Below are 25853 nucleotides of genomic sequence, written 5' to 3'. Positions count from 1 at the left end.
ATACCAGCCATATAGATCTACTGTATTTTGTTTTCACTGTTAACACCAGCCAAACACTTAAAGATGTCTGCCAAATGTTTACATTGGTATTTGACAGGCATTTTTTAACCACTTAAGGACCACAGGCTTTACCTCCTCCCAGTAACTGGGCTAATTTTTACAATTAAGGCCACTGCAGCTTTAACAGTCTCTTAGAGGTGATCGCCGCTGGGAGACTGATGATGGAGCGGAGCTCCATCATTCAAGCGGAGATTTGCATGCACCGGCGCCCGCGATCTCCTGCAAAGCTCTGCCCCGGGACTTCACGCCAATTGGCATTGAGTGGTCCTGGGGCTGCCACCGCCTCCATGCCAATTGGCGTGGAGCGGTCCGCAAGCAGTTAAAGTGGACCAGAGGTGAAAATTAACTGATCAGATAATCAGTTATATTTATCCGCCTACTACTAAAAAATACTTTTTTAGATATCCCATGGTTTTATTTTATATTTAAACATTTACAAACTAGATTGAATGTTTTGTTGCCTCTGCTCAGTGGCAGCCTAATAAGCATCCCAGAGTTTGAAAAAGGTCAGTAGTTCAAGTATTTCATCTCCCCTGCTCTGAGAAGTTGTATTCTCTGCCAGGAAAACTTTTATGACTGTAATTTGCTTATCAGTGATGTTTACTATATTCCCGACAAGACAGAAGCTGTCACTTTCATGTCTAAAAATTAACTCTTTCAGGCAGCAAAATAAAACAAGTAACACTGCCTGGTTATTAATATATTTAGTACTGTACATACACATGTGTATTCCATCATGTCATATATCACCTTGGGTACACTTTAAGAATTTTGGCACCATTCCCATAGAGTCCAATTATAACATGAACACTGCTCAAACATATATTTTTTTCTTTTCTTTTTGTTTTTTTTATACATAGACAAATGCTATCCCTGAATACTAGTGTGAACTTTCATTACTGTGTTCATTAAAGGACAACCGAGGTGACATGTGGCATGATGAGATAGACTGTGATAGATGTGTATGAACAGTGCCAAGCACACAAATAACTAGACTGTGTTCCTTTTCTTCTTTCTCTGCCTGAAAGAGTTAATCATCAGGTATGCAAGTGACAGTTTCTGTCCAGGTTGGGACCGAGTCGGACTGGGTCAGATTATAGCATAACCCTCCCTGATAAGTAATTACAGCCATAAAACACTTTCCTGTCAGTAAATGGCTTCCCGGAGTAGCAAAGAGATAGAAAGGGTCAATTGTTCATAGATTTGTGCTCTGGCGTACTTCAATGAAGGTGTCATTGAGCAGAGACAATGAAACAGTAAAAACTTAAAAACTAGATTTAAATATAAAATAAAACTGTGGGATATCTAAAAAAAAAAAAAAAATTAGGAGAAGGGGGAAAGATACAATTGTTTTTCTCATCAATTTATTTTCACCTCAGATGTCCTTTAAAGTGCTTTTATCTGATATTGTTAATGTATTTATTAATTTATAGTTCTGAATGCCTGTTCTCTTTTAAGGCCAACAGATCTCGTGACTTGGGAGCTCAAGTTTATTGTGTGGGAGTGAAAGACTTCAATGAGACACAGGTATTCTGCGGTTTACATTAAATGAGTGGGAGTTTAATATTTTGTTATGTCTATGGCTGATCTTGATAGGAGGTAGGGCGGAGAGAGAAGTTCTATTTCAATACAGAAGTGTCCTTTTGAATTGTTGAACTGATTTATTTATACTCTCTGTTGCTCCAAGAGTGTAATGCAGTGGTTCCCTTTAAAGGAACCAACAGTACTATTTTTAGCATATTTGTTGTTTTTTTATTATTGTGTTTAACACTGAAAAATAAAATAATGTTATAAATGTTTATATTTTATTGGGGAAATATTACCTAATATGGAACTTTATCTGCCTGATTGACCAAGTTTTACCAGCAGAAAAAAAGTTTCTAACATTACAAAAGCAAAAGCCCTAGTCACAAGCTCAATAAATAGCACTTGAAGCAATGGTTTTGGGTGACGGTTTTAGGAATAATCTATAAATAGTGAACATCCTGGGTAGAGGGGAGGGCAAGCTGGAGGCATCCCTCTGTTAGAACTACAAGCCAAGGACCATATTGGTTGGGCAGCAGTGATCCAGTGCAGCAGATCACATGTGAAGCCATCAAAGACATGTGGGCCCATATGCAAGTAACTTTGTCACCTGAGTTATTTCCTAGGAGATAATTTTCTTCTTATCATTAAACAAACTTTTCAGCATTTTACAATTGAAAAAGTACCCAAGAGTTGGAGGAAAAGTACTATCAAACTTATTCTCAGTATTTTCTTTCTTGCTGGTGGCTTAAAAGGCATTTTATGACAAGTTGGGAAAATATCACCTGGGAGAAAAAGTAAATTGCAAATGGCCCGTGGACTCTAGAGTGCTAGAGTTAGAATTTTAGCTGAGACAATCATGAGTGATCAAATCAGGTGACAAAAACCCAGTGTCTTTATATAGTTGAAGTCTGTAGATGTGGTTGCTGATAATTGTTTTCTGTAACAGTATCAGTCAGGCTCAGTAAAACTTCATAATATTTGCAATTACTATTGCTTAGCAGGGATTGGGACTACTAGGGATGGTCGGAAATGTGGATTTCCGATTCTGCAGAAATTCCGATTCCCGCCAATGCCAATTACCGTTTTCGCGGATTTCCGATCGGTTTCCGATTTCCTAGTTCGGATTTACGAGTAGTTGGGTTTTTTTTGGTGATTTTTTGCATTCTCTGATTGGCCAAATACTTCTGAGTTGACTCTGCATTCTCTGATTGGTCCATTGCTTCTGAGTTCTGTGGTTGGGCTCAAATTACTGAGTTGTGGTAATACAGTATTTCTACAGAAATCCGATTTTCGATCGCTTTCCGATTTCCGAGTAGTGTTTTTTTGTCATTTTTTTGCACTCTCTGATTGGCCAAATACTTTCGAGTTGTTTCTGCATTCTCTGATTGGTCCATTGTTTCCGAGTTCTGTGATTGGCCTAAAATTACCGAATTGCAGTAATGCAGTATTTCTGCAGAAATCCGAGTTCCGATTTCCGATCGGAAATTCAGATTTCCGATTGGAAATTCAGAAATTTCAATTCCGCGTAATCCGAATGAGCATCCCTAGGGACTACATCCCTTGGTTGACAGTTTATATTTTGCCTATAGACTAGCAATACATGTGTTACTATGGAGAAGGAAGGAGGGATAAGTTGCAGTGCGTCATGGTGTGGGTGGGGTGAGTATAAGAACAGTGTGCTTGGGGGTCACCCGGGTGCGGAGCTGAATTTCTGGGAAGGCTACAAAGGCCCAGGCCTTGGGCGGCTGCAACCTAAGTGGTCACCTGGACATGAAAAAGGGGCTGCTACAAATGAAAGAGGAGGCTGAAAATAGGGAGCAACATATGAAAAAGGGTAACTGATGGGAGCTGTCCATGAAATGAGAGGGGCTGCTGTACATGGACAATACACAAGGAACAGGCGGCTACTTATGGAATGGGAGGGGCATTACTGCACATAAAACGAGGGCCACAACATACTTGGCCTAGGGCACAAAAAGTATAAATTTGGCCTTGCCAAGGCATTTTATACATAAAAATGTGTTTAATTGACTCTAAACTTCATCCCCATCCTTTTTGCTTCATCAATTTCTTGTTTTAAAATGTTAATATGAAAGAAAATAAACCAGGATAGAGAGGACCAGTGTGGTTTGAATTATAAAACAACATGTTTCTTATGAAATCTTTATGGTACATGTGACTAGGGGTGTGCTGAGGGTGTGGTTATGGGTGTGGCAGGGGTGTGGCTTAAGAGTCCCTCTTTCTTATTTCGAAAAGTTGGAAGGTATGCAGTTTTTATCAGTCGCAGCGGCCAAATGTAATCTACAAGTTCTTTCCTGGAGCTGTAAAGTTTGGCAATCACACAATCTAGTAGGGATCCAAATATGTACCGGACCTTTATGTGAAATATTTGTTATTTTCCTGATACATTTGATGCTTTAAAAATGCAAAAAAAAACAAATGCTAAACTTTGTCTTTACCTTTTTTGTGCAATAATATTTAGAACTAAGTTTGTATTGGTTGCATAAATTCAGTAAAAAGCTTTACTTGGAATGTCTCATTGCTGATCTGGGATTTCTTGTTGGCTCTAACGTTCTCTCTCTCTCTCTCTCTCACTCTCTCTCTCTCTCTCTCTGTCCTGCTCGGGATGCAGCTGGCACGGGTAGCTGACAGCAAGGACCATGTCTTCCCTGTGAATGGGGGCTTTGAGGCTCTTCATAATGTCATCGGTTCAGTAAGTACAATCCAGTCTTCACTAATGCTTGGAAAGATATTTTAATTTCCCTTGTCCCCTCCGAGGAACAGATTGATCTCACATAGTGATCAATTCACAGTCCTATTCAGTCACTACGTCTCGTGAGTTATCCTGAAGCCGCGCATTGTTCTATCTGCACTTTTACTTTCCTTACTGAAAGCTGTATCCCAAGGCTAATCAAAGGATTTCTTCTGTCTTCACTCCTGCTGGTATTGCTAAATGATTAGCCTTGGGCAGATCTAGCCCTTTTTGTAGCCTGAAGCAAGCTTTGAAATGTCAAGAACCCCTCCCCTTTACACACATACTGGCAATGGTATAAGTGAGCATTTCAAGTTCAGCACTTCCATTTGACAAACTGTGCAATTGCCCAGGGCTCCATTATTGATTGATGGGCCTCCCAGGGCCGGGCCGAAGCATAGGCTGGAGAGGCTCCAGCCTCAGGGCGCAGTGTAGGAGGGGGCGCAGAATTCATTCAGCTGTCATTCCTAATTGTGTATGAAGCAGAAAGAAATAAGAAAAGGGAATACATAGCAGTGACTGCAAGCCAGATAACTAGAGATTAAGGTGTTGGGGAGGTTGTGGGCCCTGTGGCCCTCTTAGTCTAATAGCAATCAGTGTGTGACGGCTGGGGTGGCAGGGATGGAGGGGTGCACTTTGGTGTCTCAGCCTTGGGTGCTGGAGGACCTTGTCCCAGCTCTGGGGCCTCCCATGAATCGTGATCCCCTAGAGCCTCGTTTTGCTGCAGAGTACTTGCCGTGGAGTGTTCTCACTTGTCCGGCCGGAGTGCTCTTCCTTCTTCCGTCAGCATCCTTCTGTCTTTGTCCGTGTCCCGGCAGCATGTTATGTGAGTGAATAGACATCTGCGGGGTGTGGAGAAGAGGCGCCGGCAGGGATGTAGACAGAAGGACACTGGTGAATGGAGATAGCCATCTAGACAGGTGAGTCTACTCCACTGTGAGTACTCTACAGCAAAACGGGGTACCAGGGGACAACCTCACACTATCTGAGGAGGAGGGGGGGGAGCGGTGATGCCACCCAATGCAGCTACCTGGGGGGTTAGGAAACAAAGCAACCACCAAATGGAGGATGGGGTCTCCTAATACTCCATTCTGGTGTGGGGGGCACTAGGCAACTGATACTGCTATATTAAAGGGGGGGGATTTAGAACTGGCCGAGAGCTCCAGGTGCTACCAGTGGTAACTGTCTTATCCAAAACGAAAAGTATTGATCATGGTAAATAATGATTTTTAAATAATATTATTAATACTTTATCTGGCACCATCATCTTGTGTGGCACTATACAGAGTAAGGCCTGGTTTCCAACCTACCGCAGCTGGCAACGCAATTGGCCATCACAACACACGGCACTACATTGCTCCGTGATTCTCCCTGATGCAGTTGTGATTCCATTCATCATAGTGAATTCAGTTGCATCGCAATTGCACCTGATTGCATGCAACCGTGCATTGTGATTCTACAGTGAATCATATTGCATGGATGGAAGCATCATACAATGCGGTCTATGCACTTGCTGATGTCCCTGCAGATCGCAATGCGTTGAATTTCTGACAACACGGCTAAAATAGCATCAACCGAAGCGAGGCCTAAGAGACAAGCATGGGGACATAAAATTACCAACACTGGTACATAACACGGAGTTGGTACAGCAATACATTGTTACTAACAAAATGTGCAGTAGCTTACAAAACACTAAAAGTAGAAATCTCTGCCCTTTCAGACTTACAGACGAAACCAATAGGGAGAAAACAAGAGGTGGGGCAAGACGTAAAGAATATGTTTGGAGACAATGCGTTTTTAGATTTCATAGAGCAAAAAACAGGCAGCAGGGAAATAGCCGAGGTTAGATTGTATGCTTGTCTGATGAGTTGTGTGTGAAGAGTGTGCTGTAAGGTTTAAAGGGTTAAAGAGTGGATACTGATCATGTTAAAACTAATGAATGCTCAATATTACTGCCCCCAATACCCTCCTCATCTTCCCCTGTTACCACTTATGTCTGCTTCACCTCACCTCATGGGAGCGCTGTTCCTGCATGTGCCCAATGCAAATATTTGCCCTGCGGTACAAAAACTGGTAGATGACCCTAATGTTTACATTGCATTGAAGGTTACCATCATTCAGGTTAATGCCCTCATCATAGTGACACGTGTGAATGGGCATCCCCATCTTCTGCTTCCTGGACAGTACATGTTACCCATCCAAGGGGGATATCATGTCACAGGGCTGGACTATTGGCCAAAACATGATTTCAGACCAACAATTAGGGCCGGATTTCTGGAAAGGTCACAAAGGCCCAGGCCTTGGGCGACTGCAGCCCACGGCAGAAAGTACTGGAACGCGAAGCAATCTGAACATATTGTCACTTTTGGGATATTCTTAGCTGGCAGGCAGCAGCAGATTTAGAAAAAATCCAGTTCAGGTTTGCTGAATCACTTGTGATATTCTCAGTTGGGTCCTTATTCTCATTCTTTTTGGATGGTTGAACCCTCCACAGTATGGTGATATGTAATTTATCATTTTGTTTGTTATTTATTCTTCTTGGTGGCTCTCTTGTCGGTGGCCTTTTCTCCTTTTCTTCTTTCTCTCGCTTCTTGCTTCTCCTTCTTTTGTCTTTCTCTTTCTTTATAAAGGTTTTAAAAAAAGGTTCTAATCGTCTATGTATGTAATGTAATGCAGTGTTCTACTTTAGCTACTTTTCGTGTAATACTGTTAAAGAGACGCTGAAGCGAAAAAAAAATGATGATATTATGATTTGTATGTGTAGTACAGCTAAGAAATAAAACATTAAGATCAGATACATCAGTCTAATTGTTTCCAGTACAGGAAGAGTTAAGAAACTCCAGTTGTTATCTCTATGCAAAAAAGTAATTCAGCTCTACGACTTTCAAAGTCGTGGAGAGGGCTGTTTTCTGACTTTTATTATCTCAACTGTTATTGAACTATTTACTTTTCCTCTGCCAGAGGAGAGGTCATTAGTTCACAGACTGCTCTGAAAGAATCATTTTGAATGCTGAGTGTTGTGTAATCTGCACATATTATAGAATGATGTAATGTTAGAAAAAAACACTATATACCTGAAAATAAAAATATGAGAATATTTTCTTTGCTGCTAATCTTCTAGTAATTATTCATAGTACACAACCAATTCATTATATCATATATTTTTTTTCGCTTCAGTGTCTCTTTAAATGTTACTATCTTTTTATCATGGTTGTACCTTGTTTCTGACCATTTGTGAACCAATAAATTTGATTTACCAAAAAAAATATATATATTCTCAGTTAGGGTGCCAGGAGTTGTAAATTAGGCCCTTTGTGTACCCGATCCATTACTTGAGAACTCCCGGGACTATCTTACTTAGAAATGGCATCAGTTTATGAGCTGATAGCAGACTATGAGCTGTGCTTGACAGAGCGGGCCTGGCTTTAGTCACTGAATCTGTCCAGCAGCAGAGGGTTAAACACAAAGTGTGGTCGAGGTGTAAGCAGGAGTCAAGCCAGAAACAGCAGGGGAAGAAGCAGACAGATGAGCAGAATGGAGACTTCTGGAGACTGATTCTCACCCAGGAGGAGGACCATGCCACAGGCAACCGCCGACCACCCATTGGGATGATCCTGCTGCGGATAGGTCTATAACCCACTGTACATATTTCAAGATACTGGCAATTTTCAGTTTATGTAACCCAACTCTAGTCAGCAGTAAGGCTGGAATCTGGCATGAATAATGTTTATTTTGGATGTCCTCACTGCCCCTTTTCTTCCATATCTGGTATGGAGATCGAGCTTCCTATACTGTATGCAATCTTCTCCAATTTCTGAAGCACACAGATCCTGTATATACCAAGGCAAATAGGTACTAATGGACTGGTGTTTAGGCATAAGTAGAATTTCAGATTTCCAATCCACCAGAAACTTCCTCTAAAACACTACAATTTCTATGGAAACATAAAAAAATGAAGCAGAACACATTGTAATCAATGGGGAGGTGGAATCAGGGTGATTGTAAGTATTTTTAGGGAGGCAACAGACTTGAAATTACCTCCTAGCTTATCTTGAGGGAAAGAGAACAACTAGCCATCCAAAACAAGTTACTGGTACTTACTGTACTTGGTAATCTCTTTCTTCCTACTGGTACAAAAGCTTTTCAAATAAGCTTTCCGTCCAACTCTGTTTAGGTTTAATTTACCCCTTCTCTCTTTCCTCTGGCTCTTCTTGTCTGTATATTTGAATTGAATACAATTTATAGTAGTCTCTCATTGGTTATCCAAAACAGCTGTTTTGTGTTGTCAGTAGTGGTTCAGCTCCACAATTTTTCCTAATTATCTTGTTCCTTATGCTGCCCCTTCTGGTGTTTCCCTCAATGTGGTGGCTGGATACTGTAATGGTTAAGGGCTCTGCCTCTGACACAGGAGACCAGGGTTCGAATCTCGGCTCTGCCTGTTCAGTAAGCCAGCACCTATTCAGTAGGAGACCTTTGGCAAGTCTCCCTAACACTGCTACTGCCTATAGAGCGCGTCCTAGTGGCTGCAGCTTTGGCGCTTTGAGTCCGCCAGGAGAAAAGCGCGATATAAATGTTATTTGTCTTGTCTTTGTCTTGTCAATTTCACTCAAGAACATCACGTAGATTGCTTGATGTCTTGATTTGTGCCTCTCATTTCAGGTCCAGTTGCTGTATATTAAAGTTCCTGTATAAGCTACATTTTTCAAGTTCGGTTCTTTTTTCACCCTTTTTTCTAGTAAAGCCAAATTTGATGCTATTGAGAGACAGTTGATTGCCATTTTCTCAGGGTCAGTTAGGCAGAAATGTCTGGCATGGACTGCTGATAGCATAGGTCAGCAACTACTGATTCTTGTCCTATTTAAAGCGGATCCGAGATGAAAAACTAACTATAACAAGTAATTTGTCTATATATGTTATCTAAAGCTTAGTAGGCCTGAACGATTTCAGGAAAAGATTGAATTGCACGATTTTTGTCTAAAATTGCGATTTCAATTTTGTACACGATTTTTGCTATACAACGATGGATCAGATCGCTCCGACCATCCAGTCACTCTCTACCTGGCGGGGGACAGTCTGGGACAATTGCTATTACTACGTGGCCCTCTCTGCCTGTCCCATGTGTGCTGCTGGTTAGAGAATGATAGTGACAGACGCTGAAAATGTCACCTCGCTGCTGCTGGCTGGACAGCTTCTACTAATCACCCAACCACTGCTTCACACAACTATTCCACTCATCATCTCCCCTGAGCACTGATAGGTTACATGGGGAGTCTCTGCTGTCATATCACACAGTACTGAGCAGTGTATAGATAGGAAGGCAGCTAGATATATTATGTAGAGGTAGGGGAATATATAAATCATATACCTATATCTACATATATCTAGCTGCCTTCCTATCTATACACTGCTCAGTACTGTGTGGCATGACAGCAGTGACTCCCCATGGAACCTATCAGTGCTCAGGGGAGATGATGAGTGTAATAGTTGTGTGAAGCAGTGGTTGGGTGATTAGTAGAAGCTGTCCAGCCAGCAGCAGCGAGGTGACATTTTCAGCGTCTGTCACTATCATTCCCCAACCAGCAGCACACATGGGACAGACAGAGAGGGGCACGTAGTAATAGCAATTGTCCCAGACTGTCCCCCGCCAGGTAGAGAGCAGAGAGCGGACAGAAGTTTTAGTTAATTACTGTGTTAATGGCTCCCTGGGCAGCGATGTGTCTCTGGCTCTTTTCATCTTCCGGGGTAGGGGCGGGACCAGCCTTCCTTCCCCCGTCTTCCCCATTCACCAGGCTGACTCATCCTGAGAGGGGAGGAGGCATGGTCCTCCTCTCCAGCGCCTACAGGGGAAAGTTTCTGTTTTGTTTACACACTGAGGAGGGTGCAGAGTAATGTACCAACGGCAGAGAAAACCGCAGCTCTGAAGATCTCAAGATCGTCTTACCCTTGATCACGATTTTCGGTTTAAAACCGAAAATCATTCAGCCCTAAAGCTTAGTTTACTCAGCAAATCTAGCTGCAAACAACTTCAACAGTTTATGATTATTTATTCCTGTAATAGAATGAGGGCAGCCATGTTCTGTTTGTCACATTACACACAGGCAAGAGCCCTCAGCCTGTTAAAACTTCACTCTTCTCTCCTACTCCCTCCTCCCCTCTGCCTCGGAAATGTCTGGCTAGTAACCTCCTCCTCCTGCCCCGACTGAGCTCCCATAAGCCTTTGCTACTAAGGCTGAGAGTGCCAAGGCTCTCTGGAGAAGCTGTGGTTGAGGCTTGTTTGGTTTATAGGGAATTCGAGTATTAAAACAAAACAAAAAAAGTATTTGGCTTGAATGTGCCCTATAAACTATATGCAAGGAACACATTTATGCACTGAGTAAAAGTTCAATCTCGTATCCACTTTAAAGGCATACTGCAATGTTTGCCTTGAGGCCTGATTTAATTTTTCATGGCATAGATTCAACAAGGTGTTGGAAACATTCTTCAGACGTTCGTGATGTAAATCCCTCCACGTTCTATCACATCCCAAAGGCGCTCTGTTGGATTGAGATCTGGCGATTGTGGAGGCCATTGGAGTACAGTGAATTTATTGTCATGTTAGAGAGAAACCAGTTTGAGATGATGTGAGGTTTGTGGCATTGTGCATTATTCTGCAGGAGGTAGTCATCAGAAGACAGGTACACTGGGGTCATAAAGGGATAGGCATGGTCATCTACAATACTTGGGTAGTCTGTGGCATTTACATGATGGTCAGTTGGTAGGAAGGGGTCCACAGTGTGCCACACTTATGTCTATTTATTTTATTTATTTATTTGTTGTATTTATAAAGCGCCAACATATTACGCAGCGCTGGACATTAATTTAGGTTACAGACAATATTTAGAGGTGACAAACGGCAATATGACAATACAGGAATACAAGAAAACCAGATCACACAGCACAGTATGAGTACAAGGTAATGCTTAGTCAGTCACTGGATGGGAGCATGGAGTTAGGCAAGTTAGGTTCACTCAAATGCATAGCATGGGTGCACAGTAATAGAGGTGCAAGATCAGGTAGGACACAAAAGGAGTGAGGACCCTGCCCAAAGGCTTACAATCTAGAGGTCTACTACACAACCAGCAGCAGCCTGAACTGTTGACACAAGGCAGGATGGATATATACTGTCATGTTGCTCAAGCCAGATTTTGACGCTACCATTTGAATGTCGGAGCTGAAATCAAAACTCACCAGGTTAGGCAATGTTTTTCCAGTCTTGTATTGTCCAATTTTGGTGAGCCTATATGCATTTTAGACTCAGTCTCCTGTTCTTAGCTGATAGGAGTGCCAACCACCCAGGCCAGTATGATCTTCTGCTGCTGTAGCCCATTTGCTTCAGGGTGTGACATGTTGTGTGTTTAGAGATGGTATTTAGCATGCTTTGGTTTTAACAAGGGGTTGTTTGACTGGCACTTGTGTGTGATCATTATATATTGCTAGTACCTCCTGCTAGGTAGACTGGCACTGATGTGTGTGATCATTATATATTGCTACTACCTTCTGCTAGGTAGACTGGCACGTGTGTGTGTGTGTGTGTGTGTGTGTGTGTGTGTGTGTGTGTGTGTGTGTGTGTGTGTGTGTGTGTGTGTGTGTGTGTGTTAATTATATATTGTTAGTACCTCCTACTAGGTAGACTGGCACGTGTGTGTGTGTGTGTGTGTGTGTGTGTGTGTGTGTGTGTGTGTGTGTGTGTGTGTGTGTGTGTGTGTGTGTGTGTGTGTGTTAATTATATATTGTTAGTACCTCCTACTAGGTAGACTGGCACTTTGTGTGTGTGTTTATTGTATATTGTTAGTACCTCCTGCAGTGCTTGGTAGACTTGCACTTATGTGTCATCCGATCACCTCTCATCCTGCTGAAAAAAAAGTCAGCATTCCAGACATGAGAAAATTACATAAAGATATCTAAATTTATCTTGACTATAAAATAATTACTTGCTGTAGATGTTATCATTCATGATGTTTCAACAAACAGCCTTTCATCATGTTAAATATTACTTGTGTAAAAAAAAAAAACTAAGTAAGCAGGTTCTAAAAAAGACAACCTCATCGATTCCTCAGTTTGCGGCTTCTGTCTGAAAAGCCCTTTGGGTATAAGTGCAGATTCCATACAAATCCAGGCATGTGGACTCAGTCAATGGGAATAACAACTCACGTCCTGACAAATCTTACAGAGTTCCCAAAATAATACCTCAGCTGGGCTTTTGTGTTAGAATTTCTATGTTATATGTACTGTATGAATGCGCACTGGATTTCACAGCAGCATTCTATAGTTGCGCTCATCAGGCACAACATTACAACCACTGACAGTTGACGCGAAGACAGACATTATTTTGTTGCAATGGTACTTTGCAAGGTGTGGGATATATTAGGAAACAATTGAACAGTCAGTTTTTGAACATGATGTGATGGAACCAAAAAAATGGGCAACTATGAGGGTGACTCTGACAAGGGCTAAATTATGTTTCGAGTCAGGCCAAGATGGCCATCTCTAAAACCGAGGTCAGTACCTACCGAACGTGGCCCAAGGAAGGACAACCAGTGAACCGGTGACTCAGTTTTGGGTGTGCAAGGTTCAATGAAACAAATAAGAATTGAAGGCAAGTCTGATCTGAGTCTGACCCCGCAGAAAAAGATTGTAATATAGAGTTCTAAAAATGTAGAGCGACTATGAGAAAAAGGTGTCAGAACATACATGTGTATGGGGCTGATTAGCCACACACCAATCAGAATGCCCATGCTGATGGCAAAGTGCCTGCACCTCCAAAAGGGCCTGCAGTGGGAGTGGAAGTGCCAGAACTGGACCATGGAGCAATGGAAGGAGCTGGCTTGGCTTCATGAATCACATTTTCATTGGCTTCCTAATTCCTCAGATATCAATCCCAGGAGGACCTAAAGCATCTGCTGCTAACATCCAGATGCCAGATCTCATAGGCCACTTTGAGATGGCTTGTGGAGTCCATGCTTCAAAAAGTCAGATCTGCACAAAATTTGCTAAGTGTTTTTGAAGTTTTCACTGATCAGTGTGTATAACTGCAGGTAAAGCTCGAAAAATTCGAATATTGTGCAAATGTTCATTTATTTCAGGAATTCAACTTAAAAGGTGAAACTAATATATGAAATAGGAACGCTTTGCAGGTGTTTTGGATTAATTCGCTGATTAGAGTCTGACACTGAGCCTGGAATGTTCAACGCTTTCACAATATTCTAATGGTCTGAGATTTTAATTTGGGGGTTTTCATAAGCTGTAAGCCATAATCATCAAAATTATAATAAATAAAGCCTTGAAATATCTCGCTTTGCATGTAATGGGTCTATTTCATATATTAGTTTCACATTTTAAGTTGAATTACTGAAATAAATGAACTTTTGCACTAATTACTTATTTTTTGAGTTTTACTTGTAAATGAAAGAGCAAACGTAAATGAAAAAGCACTTTTCTCCTGTAGGATTGAGAGCACAAAAGAAGCAGCCCTTGTTTCCTATTACATTGTGTTGCTATCAAGTGATGTCAATTTGTTGCACCTTAGCTGGTGTCTGTCCTGGTACAAACCATGCAATTTCTCACCAGATAGATGGTCCAACAGATAATTTCCGACAGCTCCGATATGATTTCCTACCGTTTTTCTGATATATTTTGTGTATATTTCAATGGAAAAAGATCGGAAACCAGATCGGACCTATCGGAAATTATCTATTGGACCATCTACAGTATCTGGCGAGAAATTGCATGGTGTGTACCAGGCATTTCAACATGCATTTTATTTACATTACTAGCTGTTTAGTACTTTTCTTCATTTAGCCATTGTTATTATCTGTGGAACATTTCTTTACAAATACAGAAATGCACCTGATATTCAGGGATATATTTATACTAGTGGTGCATTACTCAGTAAGGATCAGTTAACACTAGGCCTCCTGCTGCACCACTTTCTGCAGAGAACGGACATTTAGAACGGACCCACGCTTTCCTATGGACTGTTTTCACCAGAAACAATATGGCAGCACACATCCATGCTTTTTATGGACAGTAGATGTGTTGACATGTATCCAATATATGGCACACTTCAGCTCTGCAGACAAACAACTCAACAATTCAACAGAGCATTTAGAGCACATCAGTTAGCATCAGGTACGCTACCTGCTCTGCCTGGGTCCGCCACAGTGTGAACCAACAAAAAGCTTTTTTTCTGCACAGATGCAACAGGAAGTGAATGGAAATCAGTCCCCATTACGTCTTTATAGTCCCCTCCTGAGTACACCACTATGGACTCCCCTCTGAGATGTTCTTCAGTCCAAGAGTAGCCTTCTTCATGTGCGGCTCTAATGTTCTCTATCCCTCTTACCTGGCCCAGTAGAAGCCTAATGGGGTTATTGTCCTTTCACGGTCTACCCAACAGGATTGGCCGATATGTGACATGATGAGATAAACAAGTGTATGTACAGTATAAAACATATTAATAACCAGGATGTTTTACTAGTTTTATTTTGCTGCCTAAAAGAGTTCATTTCTAGGCATGGAAGTGACAGCTTCTGTCTTGTCAGTAGCTTGTCGGGATTATAGTAAACATTACTGATAAGCAAATTACAGCATTACAAGTTTTACTGGCCGAATACAACTTCTGAGAGCAGGGAGAGATAGAATGCATGAACTATGGAGCTTTTTCTAACTCTGGGACACTTAATACGCTGCCACTGATTAGAGTCAGTGAAACATTTAGGGCCTTTTTCCACTAGCCTGCGATTTGCGATTTGCTTCTGATCGCAAATCGCAAGGTACATTAAACTAATGGAAACTGCAGCAGCAATTTCCATTAGTGCGATCCGATTGCGATGCGATTTTGGTCAAAGCGCAATCGTCGTCCTGCCGCGTTTTGTATGCGATTGAGCTGGACTATAATGAGTATAGTAGCTCAATCGCAATCGCATGGTGGAAATTGAAACGCGATTGCGATCGGAATCGCAATCGCAATCGCGATCGCATTCCATAGTGGAAAAGAGCCCTTAAGCTACTTGGTAAATCTTAAAAGAGTAACTGTCAGGCTGCACAAGCTAATTTAAACCTCTATTCTCCTGTGTTAAACAGTTTAGAAGGAAGCCAAAAAGGCATTAGTGAAGATAAAAATCTCTCTTACCTTTGATGTGTGCTTATCAGCAAAGCTGTTAGACCCAAGAGGACGCAAGCCGCATACTATACTGCAAAGCATTCTGGGGCCCTCCCCTCGGCTGCTAATGAGACGTTACAGCAGCTTGTAATCAGTCCAGCGCGTAGCACTGATAAATCTCCGGGCAGAGTACACTGCAGGAGTCAGCTATTGTTCCTAGCCACATGGCTAATTAATATTCACTGCACACTGTGTTATTCAGTACAAGCTTTTCTGTGATCAGGAAGCAGGCAGGACATGACGACACAATTGGCTTCATAGAAGACAGAAAAACATGGAACCTGCCATGAGCATCAATCTCTGCATATACTATATAAAAATTCTGTGAAGTACAAACGTGGACAGTGAAATGCATATGTAATGTAAGTACAGCCAATCTTTAGCTACTGATATATGTGTTTATTTTCTCTGAGACCTTATACCTAACAGGTCCTCTTTAAATAGTAAATAAAACCATGAGATTTTAGAAGTAGGAGGATCATTATAATTGTTTATCTACCAGTATATTTCTTGTCACTGAACCTCTGTACTCCACAAGGCAGCAGTGCTACCCACTGTACCACAATACTGGAAGACTTCACACTATGCCAGAAGTGACTGGACGCCAAAACGTCTCTCTTCAGAGGGAGGAGCAGATCTGGGAAGTAGACAAGGTTGCAATTACGACTCCCATGTGCCCTGTTTTTTCCAGGAAGTAGATATCTGCAACTTGGAAAAATTATTTTTCCAGAATAACTATATTGCTGTGGTATGCAGAGTAACAGAAATATGATCATAAGACTCTTTCATTACAACACTTGGCACCCAGTAAAAAGCTGGAGAATGATTCTTTGGATAGACTTGAAGGGAGGAGAAGTTCAGAATCCCTTTATCTGTCCAGTACGGAGGGAATCCGAAAATAGTGTCTGTTTTGTTCATGTGTGATTTCTGGTGAGATGACTTGTGTATGGGGCACTGAGTTTGTTCACACACATAAGCAGCTTAGTCTTGGTCCTAGTGATCTAAAATATATTTATGTTGAACGATTATTAGGATCTGTGATTTGCATGGTTGCGGTAGAATATTAAGAACTGTTTTAACCACTTGATGACCAGAGGTTTATACCACCTTAGTGACTAGGCGATTGTTTACAATTCAGCACTTTGCGACTTTAACGATTTATTGCTCGGTCATACAACTTAGCACCCAACTGAAATTTACCTCTTTTTCTTCCCACTAATACAGCTGTCTTTTTGTGGTCTCTGTTTGCTGTTGCAATGTTGATTTTAATTTTTTTATTAATAAAAGATGTTCTTTAAAAAAAAAAAAACACATGACTTTAAACTCCCCCAAAATTGGCCCTAGACTGCAATCCATACACTACACTACACCCTCATAGGCATCAGCCTATGAGAGGGATTAGAGTGTGAACCACTCCTGGGGACAGTTAAGTGACAAGGGGAGTGTACAGTGCTGCGCTAGATGCAGCGCTGTACAAATGTTTACTGCTTTTTTTTTTTTTATTTCAGCCTGCTAGCTCCGATCGCAGCTGGAAGGCTGATTACGTATCCCTGCTGTGTTATCTGCAGGAAATGCGCATTCTCTACTAATCCCGCCCACCGCACTTTGACGCCAATCGCTGTTAGGCGGTCACCAGAGAGCCATGCTCCCACCACCAATTGGTGTTAGGCGGTTGGGAGCTGGCGTTAGGCGGGCTTCTCCAGTCGCTCCGTTCTCTAGGAAATCCCCCCAGTAATTTGGCCCGTTGTGCATTTCTGCACATGCTTGGCAGCATGCGCACCCCCTCCACGCTCCCGTGCTCGGGAGCATTCTGCACCTGTGCACGGGAGTGCAACGTGCGCAGAAGAGCGCTGCTGGATAGATTAGCGGGAGGATTTACTAGAGAACGGATCCGCCGGAGAGAACGGAGAGGGACTCCACACATAATGGGGCTGGAGGAAGCCACAGGTAAGTATAAATAACACCAAAACACCCATCTTAAGTACCCTTTAATACCACTTTATCACTGCAAAGATAGATCCTATCCTACCATTAGGGATGCTCGGAAAATTCCGCGGAATTATAAATTCCGTGATTCCGGCCGGAATTAGGTAAATTCCGATTCCGGTAGTGAATCGGAATTCCTATACCTCTCAAAACGGAATTCCGCGGAAATTTTATAATTCCGACGGAATTTTCCGGAATAGTACAAAAAAATCTCTCTCTCTCTCTCTCTCTCTCTCTCTCTCTCTCTCTCTCTCTCTCTCTCTCTCTCTCTCTCTCTCTCTCTCTCTCTCTCTCTCTCTCTCTCTCTCTCTCTCTCTCTCTCTCTCTCTCTCTCTCTCTCTCTCTCTCTCTCTCTCTCTCTCTCTCTCTCTCTCTCTCTCTCTCTCTCTCTCTCTCTCTCCTCCTCCTCCTCCTCCTCCTCCTCCTCCTCCTCCTCCTCCTCCTCCTCCTCCTCCTCCTCCTCCTCCTCCTCCTCCTCCTCCTCCTCCTCCTCCTCCTCCTCCTCCTCCTCCTCCTCCTCCTCCTCCTCCTCCTCCTCCTCCTCCTCCTCCCCCTCCTCCTCCTCCCCCTCCTCCCATCCATCCATCCATCCATCCATCCATCTCATGCAGTAGGGAATTGCAGATTTTCAAAACAGCTTATATACCATAGCTGGGATTTGAACCCAGAACCTAGTGTGTAGTAGGTATGTGTCTTAACCTCTAGACCATGACCCACACTACATGCTAAAGCTGGCGGTAGCATAAACCATACTTCCATTATGATCAATTCGATAGAAAAAGTAGCATGATTAAGGATTTGTACTTTTTGAAAAGCATGCCTATATACCATAGCTGGGATTTGAACCAAGGACCTAGTGTATAGTAGGTATCTGTCTTAACCTCTAGACCATGACCCACACTACATGCTAAAGCTGGCGGTAGCATAAACCATTAAACCATACTTCCATTATGATCAATTCGATAGAAAAAGTAGCATGATTAAGGATTTGTACTTTTTGAAAAGCATGCCTATATACCATAGCTGGGATTTGAACCAAGGACCTTGTGTATAGTAGGTATCTGTCTTAACCTCTAGACCATGACCCACACTACATGCTAAAGCTGGCGGTAGCATAAACCATACTTCCATTATGATCAATTCGATAGAAAAAGTAGCATGATTAAGGATTTGTACTTTTTGAAAAGCATGCCTATATACCATAGCTGGGATTTGAACCAAGGACCTAGTGTATAGTAGGTATCTGTCTTAACCTCTAGACCATGACCCACACTACATGCTAAAGCTGGCGGTAGCATAAACCATTAAACCATACTTCCATTATGATCAATTCGATAGAAAAAGTAGCATGATTAAGGATTTGTACTTTTTGAAAAGCATGCCTATATACCATAGCTGGGATTTGAACCAAGGACCTTGTGTATAGTAGGTATCTGTCTTAACCTCTAGACCATGACCCACACTACATGCTAAAAGCTGGCGGTAGCATAAACCATACTTCCATTATGATCAATTCGATAGAAAAAGTAGCATGATTAAGGATTTGTACTTTTTGAAAAGCATGCCTATATACCATAGCTGGGATTTGAACCAAGGACCTTGTGTATAGTAGGTATCTGTCTTAACCTCTAGACCATGACCCACACTACATGCTAAAGCTGGCGGTAGCATAAACCATACTTCCATTATGATCAATTCGATAGAAAAAGTAGCATGATTAAGGATTTGTACTTTCTGGCTTCCATGTGGATGGGGGGTGCTGCACTGCTATTCCATATGTGGACCACCAATATTTAAAGATGTAGCTGACTGCATTTATAAGCAATACATTTTCTGTGTGGGGGGCCGGTAAGAAAGCCTTAGGGGGCCACATTCGGCCTGCGGGCCTTAGTTTGAGGACCACTGCTCTAGACCATCAACCACACTCAGGGCCAGGCTTTAGCATGTAGTGTGGTCAGAGGTGGGACAAGGTCCTTCAGCACCCAAGGCTGAGACAGCAAAGTGCGCCCCCCCATCCCTCCCACCCCAGCTGTCACACACTGATTGCTATTACACTAAGAGGTGCCCCAGGGCCCCCCCCCCCCCCACCCCCAACACCTTAATCTCTACTTATCTGGCTTGCAGTCGCTGCCATGTATCACCTTTTCTTATTTCTTTCTGCTTCAAACACAATTGGGAATGACAGCTGAATGAATTGTGCACCCCCTCCTACACTGCGCCCTGAGGCTGCAGCCTCTCCCTTACTAGTGGGTAAGACAGGTACCTACTACTATGCAGTGTGGGTCATGGTCTAGAGGTTAAGACAGATACCTACTATACACTAGGTCCTTGGTTCAAATCCCAGCTATGGTATATAGGCATGCTTTTCAAAAAGTACAAATCCTTAATCATGCTACTTTTTCTATCGAATTGATCATAATGGAAGTATGGTTTATGCTACCGCCAGCTTTAGCATGTAGTGTGGGTCATGGTCTAGAGGTTAAGACAGATACCTACTATACACAAGGTCCTTGGTTCAAATCCCAGCTATGGCATATAGGCATGCTTTTCAAAAAGTACAAATCCTTAATCATGCTACTTTTTCTATCGAATTGATCATAATGGAAGTATGGTTTATGCTACCGCCAGCTTTAACATGTAGTGTGGGTCATGGTCTAGAGGTTAAGACACATACCTACTACACACTAGGTTCTGGGTTCAAATCCCAGCTATGGTATATAAGCTGTTTTGAAAATCTGCAATTCCCTACTGCGATGGATGGATGGATGGAGAGGAGGAGGAGGAGGAGGAGGAGGAGGAGGAGGAGGAGGAGGAGGAGGAGGAGGAGGAGGAGGAGGAGGAGGAGGAGGAGGAGGAGAGAGAGAGAGAGAGAGTTTTAAAAATTTTCCGGCGGAATTCCGACTTAAACGGAATTCCGCGGAATTACCCCGGTATACCGTCGGAATGGAACGGTAACGGAATTTCTATATGACGGAATGCGGAATTGTGACGGAAATGGGCTATTCCGACCATGCCTACCTACCATGAGGTGTAGGGGCGAATCCCTGATAACAGTCACCTAGCAGGTGCAGAACTCACAGGCGTGCAGTTCTGAGGAGAGAGACTGAGAATCACAATTCTTGTAATCCAGCTGAAATAGTTCTCCTGAAGTCCCCACGGTTTGTACAATTCAGATTCCACCAACCTCACAAATTCTCCCAATTCAGATCTAGCAGTTGTATTCTTCCACCAGGATCAGCAGGAGCTCAGCGTGCAGAAATCTGTGTCACAGGATCCCTCTGTCAATCTCTGCAATCAAAATGTGGGCCAGTCTGATGGGTTTAGGCCTGAAAATCCTTTCCAGAAACTCCACAACACTCTGAGAGGCTGAAAACACACCAGCCACTTCTCAGCTCCCAGAAGCCTCTGCTTATGCTTACTCCACCCTCTCTTCCAGAACTCTGCAAGGAACTATGCCTAAAGGCCGTAGCATCCTATACAATAAAATGCAAGTGTCCCTGCGTCATCAACTGAATGGTTGTGTGTCCCTGGCTTTTTTGTACTGAGCATGTTCGCAGCCAGGGCAGTTAGGACAAAGGGCCGGATCTGACAGTTTGCTGTGTGTGGTTCACAACGGTTCTCATTGCATTGTGGGAAATAACAGCTTTTTCCAACTGCCAAGCAAGCAGCTCCCTGTGTGCATATACTTCAGACAGTGGTGGGAAACGAGCAAGCGGGATGCGTATGTGCACGCATTGCGGGGGGCAGCGGCTGTGACCTAGCGCCTGTTTTTTAACAAGACGGCCTTTTTACTAGTATAACATAACAATAACTGAGTGTTTTATGGTGTTACATATTTTATCCTGATTATTGTAAAGGTCATTGTGTATTTTTACAAAAAATGTTAATTTATAGTCTTTACTTTCGAAAACTGATCCACTCCTATTTTTCTATAACAGATTCTGAAGCGCTCCTGTATTGAAATCCTGGCTGTAGAGCCATCTAGTATATGTGCTGGAGGTAAGTGTACCTGTGACACCACTCCTCTGTGATATTATATACATATAACAAAGACCCCCAAAGGCAGGGGGAGACTGGGGGCTATTGAGACCTGCTTCTTCTCCCACCCACCTTGCAGAGTATTAGCGCAGCAGAGCTATGTGACTATATTTACCTGATCCCAATGCCCCGTGTCTCCTCTTCCTCCCGGCAGCCAATCGCTCTGTGCTGCATACACAGCTCCGGATGTCACATGACCGGGAGACGCGTATGCAGCACAGAACGACTGGCTGTCAGGAGGAAGAGGAGACTTGAGACAGCGGGATTAGGTAAATATAGTCACATAGCTCTGCTGCACTTATACTCTGGGATCATATGCGTCACTGGCTACTTCTGGCGATTTCTGTATGCATTCGTATGTAAATTTAAATTTTGTTTCGGTGAATCTCAATTAAGTTAATTTATAGGAAAATAGGATTTTTTACAGGAAAACACAATTTTAGGCAATTTATCTGCATTGCCATTAACAAATTGCACGTGAATGAAAGACCTGTTGTTTGAATTTAAAGTGAACCTAAACCAAAAAAAGAGTTTCACTTACCTGGGGCTTCTATTAGCCCACTACAGCCGTCCTGTGCCTTTCATCACTTAACAATCCTCCGGTCCCCCGCAGTGGCCTCTAATACAGTTACAGTATTAGTGAACTGTGGATGAGCAGAATGCTCCCGGCCATGGGAGTGTGATTGGTCGTGCACACGGCCGGGAACACGCAAGCGCAGTAGTCAGTTGCTGACTTTATGGGGCTGGCAGTGGCATAGTTGATGGGACTTGGAGAGCATTGAGGGAGCTGAGACTACAGCGGGCTGGAAGTAGCCCCGAGGTAAGTAAAATCTTTTTCTGCCATTCATCTCAGGTACATTCTAAGGGCTTGTTCACACTAGGGCTTGTTTCACAAAAGCGTGATAACTGCTATCACAGCAGTTATCGCGCGATCTGCCGCAGGCGAAGCAAACATTCATTTATCATGCGATGTAATCCTTTACGCGTGCAAACCTTCGCCCGCGGCAAATTGCGTGATAACTGGCGTAATAGTAGTTATCACACTTTTGTGACTCAAGCCCTAAGGGCGCTTTCGGTATTTAAGAGGCGGCAATTTTCAAAATCGCCCTAAAAGCGGTTCAATTCCAATCTGCTCATCAAAGCGCTGCCTCTACCATTTTTTGGGCGATTTGCCTCACTGGAAGGTATAGGGAAAAATCGCAAAACGCTTGAAAAAGTTCTTTGTATAGCGATTTCCCCAGTGCTTTTAAGAATAAATACATTTTATTTATTCTTTTCTGGGTCAGAGAGTTCACTTCCTGACTTGCGTCAGGAAGTGATAAAACAAATCACTCTGCAAAAGCGCTTAAAAAGCACTTAACAAAAAATCGCAATGTGCAGACGAGCGCCGGAAGGCGCTAAAAATAATCGCGCACAAAATTGCAAAACACTGGTGTCAGCGATTGCGATTTTAGATGTGAACAATGCCTAAGAATAGACATGAGCTTAGACTGTATGAAACTTTTTAGCTCTGCAGAGACTGGTTTTATTGAGGGCTCAATTGAATCTCTGCAGATGGCTAATCAGAATCAGAAACCCAAAGTTTGATTACCTGGCAGCTTGATTCATTAATCATTTGCTTTTCCTGCCGAGTTTTGGTTCCACCTCCACTAACACTGGTATGTAAAGAGAGAAAAGTAAAAACAGTGAGCAGTAAAAATCTGACAGGTTTTGGACTAGTCCAGCTCCTCATGGGGGACTTTCAGCATTTCCTCTATTATTAAGAAAGTAAAAAAAAAATCCATGTGAAGGATCTATACAAAGATTCCAGCCAGTCTCCCTTCTTGTTTGCACACTGTTTTATCACTTGGATTGAGCAGCTGCCATTCAGTAGGTGCTATTGAAAATAAAAAAAAAAACCCTAAGAAACCCCTATGAGGAAACCTCAGTACCAGTACCTACTGTAAGTGACAGCGACATAGGAGGAAAAAGACATTTATAGTGTATTTTATTCTGGATTAAATGTATATTTTATATGTATGTGTATAAAATTTTACAAATGTTCATGAAAGTGGTCCTTTAAGATTGGAGAACAGTTATAAAATTGTAAATTAATCTGCAGTTCTGAACTGGAAATGTGGTGAGAGGCGCTTTCTGTTCTTTGACAGAACATCACACATGTCACACTTTATTTTGAATTGAAGAGCAGGTTGTTGCCTGCAAAACATGTTATTGTGTTTTTAAAATATTCTTGACCTTCACTGTGGTCTTTCCGTTGTGGAGATAAATTCACCAACTTTTCTCCATGTGAAATGATTTTTAACTATTTTATGGAATTCTGGTACCTGCTTTTATTAGTTACTTTTACAGCAAAGTTCCCAGTAAACAGCACAGGCTGGGATTGGCTGATACCTGTGCTTGTGCAACTGGCTGAAAATAACACTAACCTCCCTTCCCCCGTGCTGCAGAAGCAACTTGCCGATCCTCCACACTTCCTGTACCTCCCAGCGGCTTTCCAGCATCCTCTGGGTATGGGTCTTAGCATGTCATGTGACCCAATGCTGGTCACATGACATGCCAGTACCCGTACATGGACACAGGGAAGCCACTGGAAGCTGCAGAAGTGTAGAAGACTTGTAGAGCAGTTGCTTCTGCTGCGCGCAACCTCAACCTCACATAACAAAAGTGCAGACTCAGTTGTCCACCTCAGTTGTCCACCCCACCTGGGTGCTTGAGTTCCAGATAATGCAGGTTTTACTGTATATAGGAGTAAATTATTTAAGTGTTTGGCTGAAGACGTGTACTGTCTACAAAACATCTAGTCAAACATGATTAAAGTGCATTGGATGCAGATGACGAATTATGTCAGGATGGCCGATGCGTTACATTGTTTGTGGATAGTTGTTCCGGTTCATAGATGTGCAGCCCTTTTTCTTCAGTTTTCTTATGTGTCTATAATGTGCACATTGAAACCAGTGTTCTTTCTCCTCAAGGTGTAGTAAGTAGTGTTGGTGGTTGAATTTGGAGCATCATCCCAAATTCACCCAAGCACCACTCTTCTGCACCGTCCCTTTGGACAGGATCAGGGGGCGTTCACTTACTTGCTTTTTATGGCAAATTTCATGTGACTTCATACTTCCTTATCCCAAAGTCAAAGGGAGATAGTATCGGAGTCACGTGAACGTTCCCCTGACCCAGTCTGCAGGTTCATTGCTGAATGCTGCTGAAATGTGGAGTTCAGTTGAGGGAAAACGGATGTCCCCAATTTGAGCACTAACATTAGCAGTTAGACCTCAGATTCTTGACCAGCAGATTGACCCAGTAAATGCAAGCCACTGCTGGTAAAAAATGTGTGTATTATCAGAATATAAATATTGCTGTGCTTCTCACCTCTCTTGTAGAGTCCTTTCAAGTGGTCGTAAGGGGGAATGGATTCCGATACGCACGTAATGTGGACCGAGTCCTCTGCAGTTTTAGGATCAATGACTCAATCACTGTCAGTAGGTTACTTCCATTTATCATATGAACCAACCTCCATTATTGCTTATGAATCAGATGGGTTTTTTTATATTCTTCCCTCTTGCTTTCCTGTCATTCTGAATGAGTCTCATAGCTCTGCCCATGGAATTCAGGATGTTTTTTATATCCTTCCCTTTTGCTTTCCTGTCATTCTGAATGAGTCCCATAGCTTTGCCCATGGAATTCAGGATGTTTTCTTATTCAGTGCAATATCCTCCTGAGACCATGTGGTAAATTGGACCATTCTACTTTGCTCCATACTAGAGGCTTTTCTAACAATGGAAATTCTCCTTGGTGAGAGCAATAATCTGTGACACAGCTGTGGTTGATGGTAGAGTTGTAGCATCATATCAGGGGCCCCGGGCCACTGCAAGGCTTTGATGGAGGCCCCTGCCTTAGGTACACAGAGGCAATTGCTCACTCCATACCTTTCCTTGGTGACTAAAGTTTAAAAAGTTTCTTACATTTTTACCTGATGCCATATCTTCGGGTCACAGGTGATGCTCCTCCACCCTCAGCAATGTAGTCGCAGCCTTGTTCCCTAAGATTGTCAAAGCTCATCGGAAACCTGCGACTGTTGCGGCGGCCCGCCCCATGCTCTTCAGGCTGCAGCCACCAATTAGGCAGTAGTTGCCTAGCTGGGCCGCATCAAGGCAAATGGGGTGGCCAGAGTCTCCCTGACGATTTTGAAAAAAAAATTGCTAGGCCCCATTCTCAGAGGAGGTGGAGCGATTATCTGCCTAGACGGATGACACCAGAACAGGTGAGAAGTATTTAACCATAACAACTCCC

General features: G+C 42.7%; 1 protein-coding gene across 3 annotated transcripts in view; it reads left to right on the top strand.

Annotated features, from left to right (window-relative positions):
- Positions 1–25853, top strand: part of ANTXR1 (ANTXR cell adhesion molecule 1) — a 266350-nt gene that overhangs the window by 106547 nt on the left and 133950 nt on the right. For all 3 annotated transcript variants that reach the window (XM_068274807.1, XM_068274808.1, XM_068274809.1), the window contains exons 7-10: positions 1519–1587; positions 4220–4300; positions 21464–21524; positions 24944–25042. In XM_068274807.1, the coding sequence (XP_068130908.1) occupies positions 1519–1587; positions 4220–4300; positions 21464–21524; positions 24944–25042 (310 nt within the window). The remainder of the gene's footprint in view (positions 1–1518; positions 1588–4219; positions 4301–21463; positions 21525–24943; positions 25043–25853) is intronic.

The sequence above is a fragment of the Hyperolius riggenbachi genome, chromosome 3 (assembly GCF_040937935.1).
Source record: "Hyperolius riggenbachi isolate aHypRig1 chromosome 3, aHypRig1.pri, whole genome shotgun sequence".
Classification (NCBI taxonomy): Eukaryota; Metazoa; Chordata; class Amphibia; order Anura; family Hyperoliidae; genus Hyperolius; species Hyperolius riggenbachi.
This window is presented reverse-complemented; position numbering and strand designations above follow the sequence as displayed.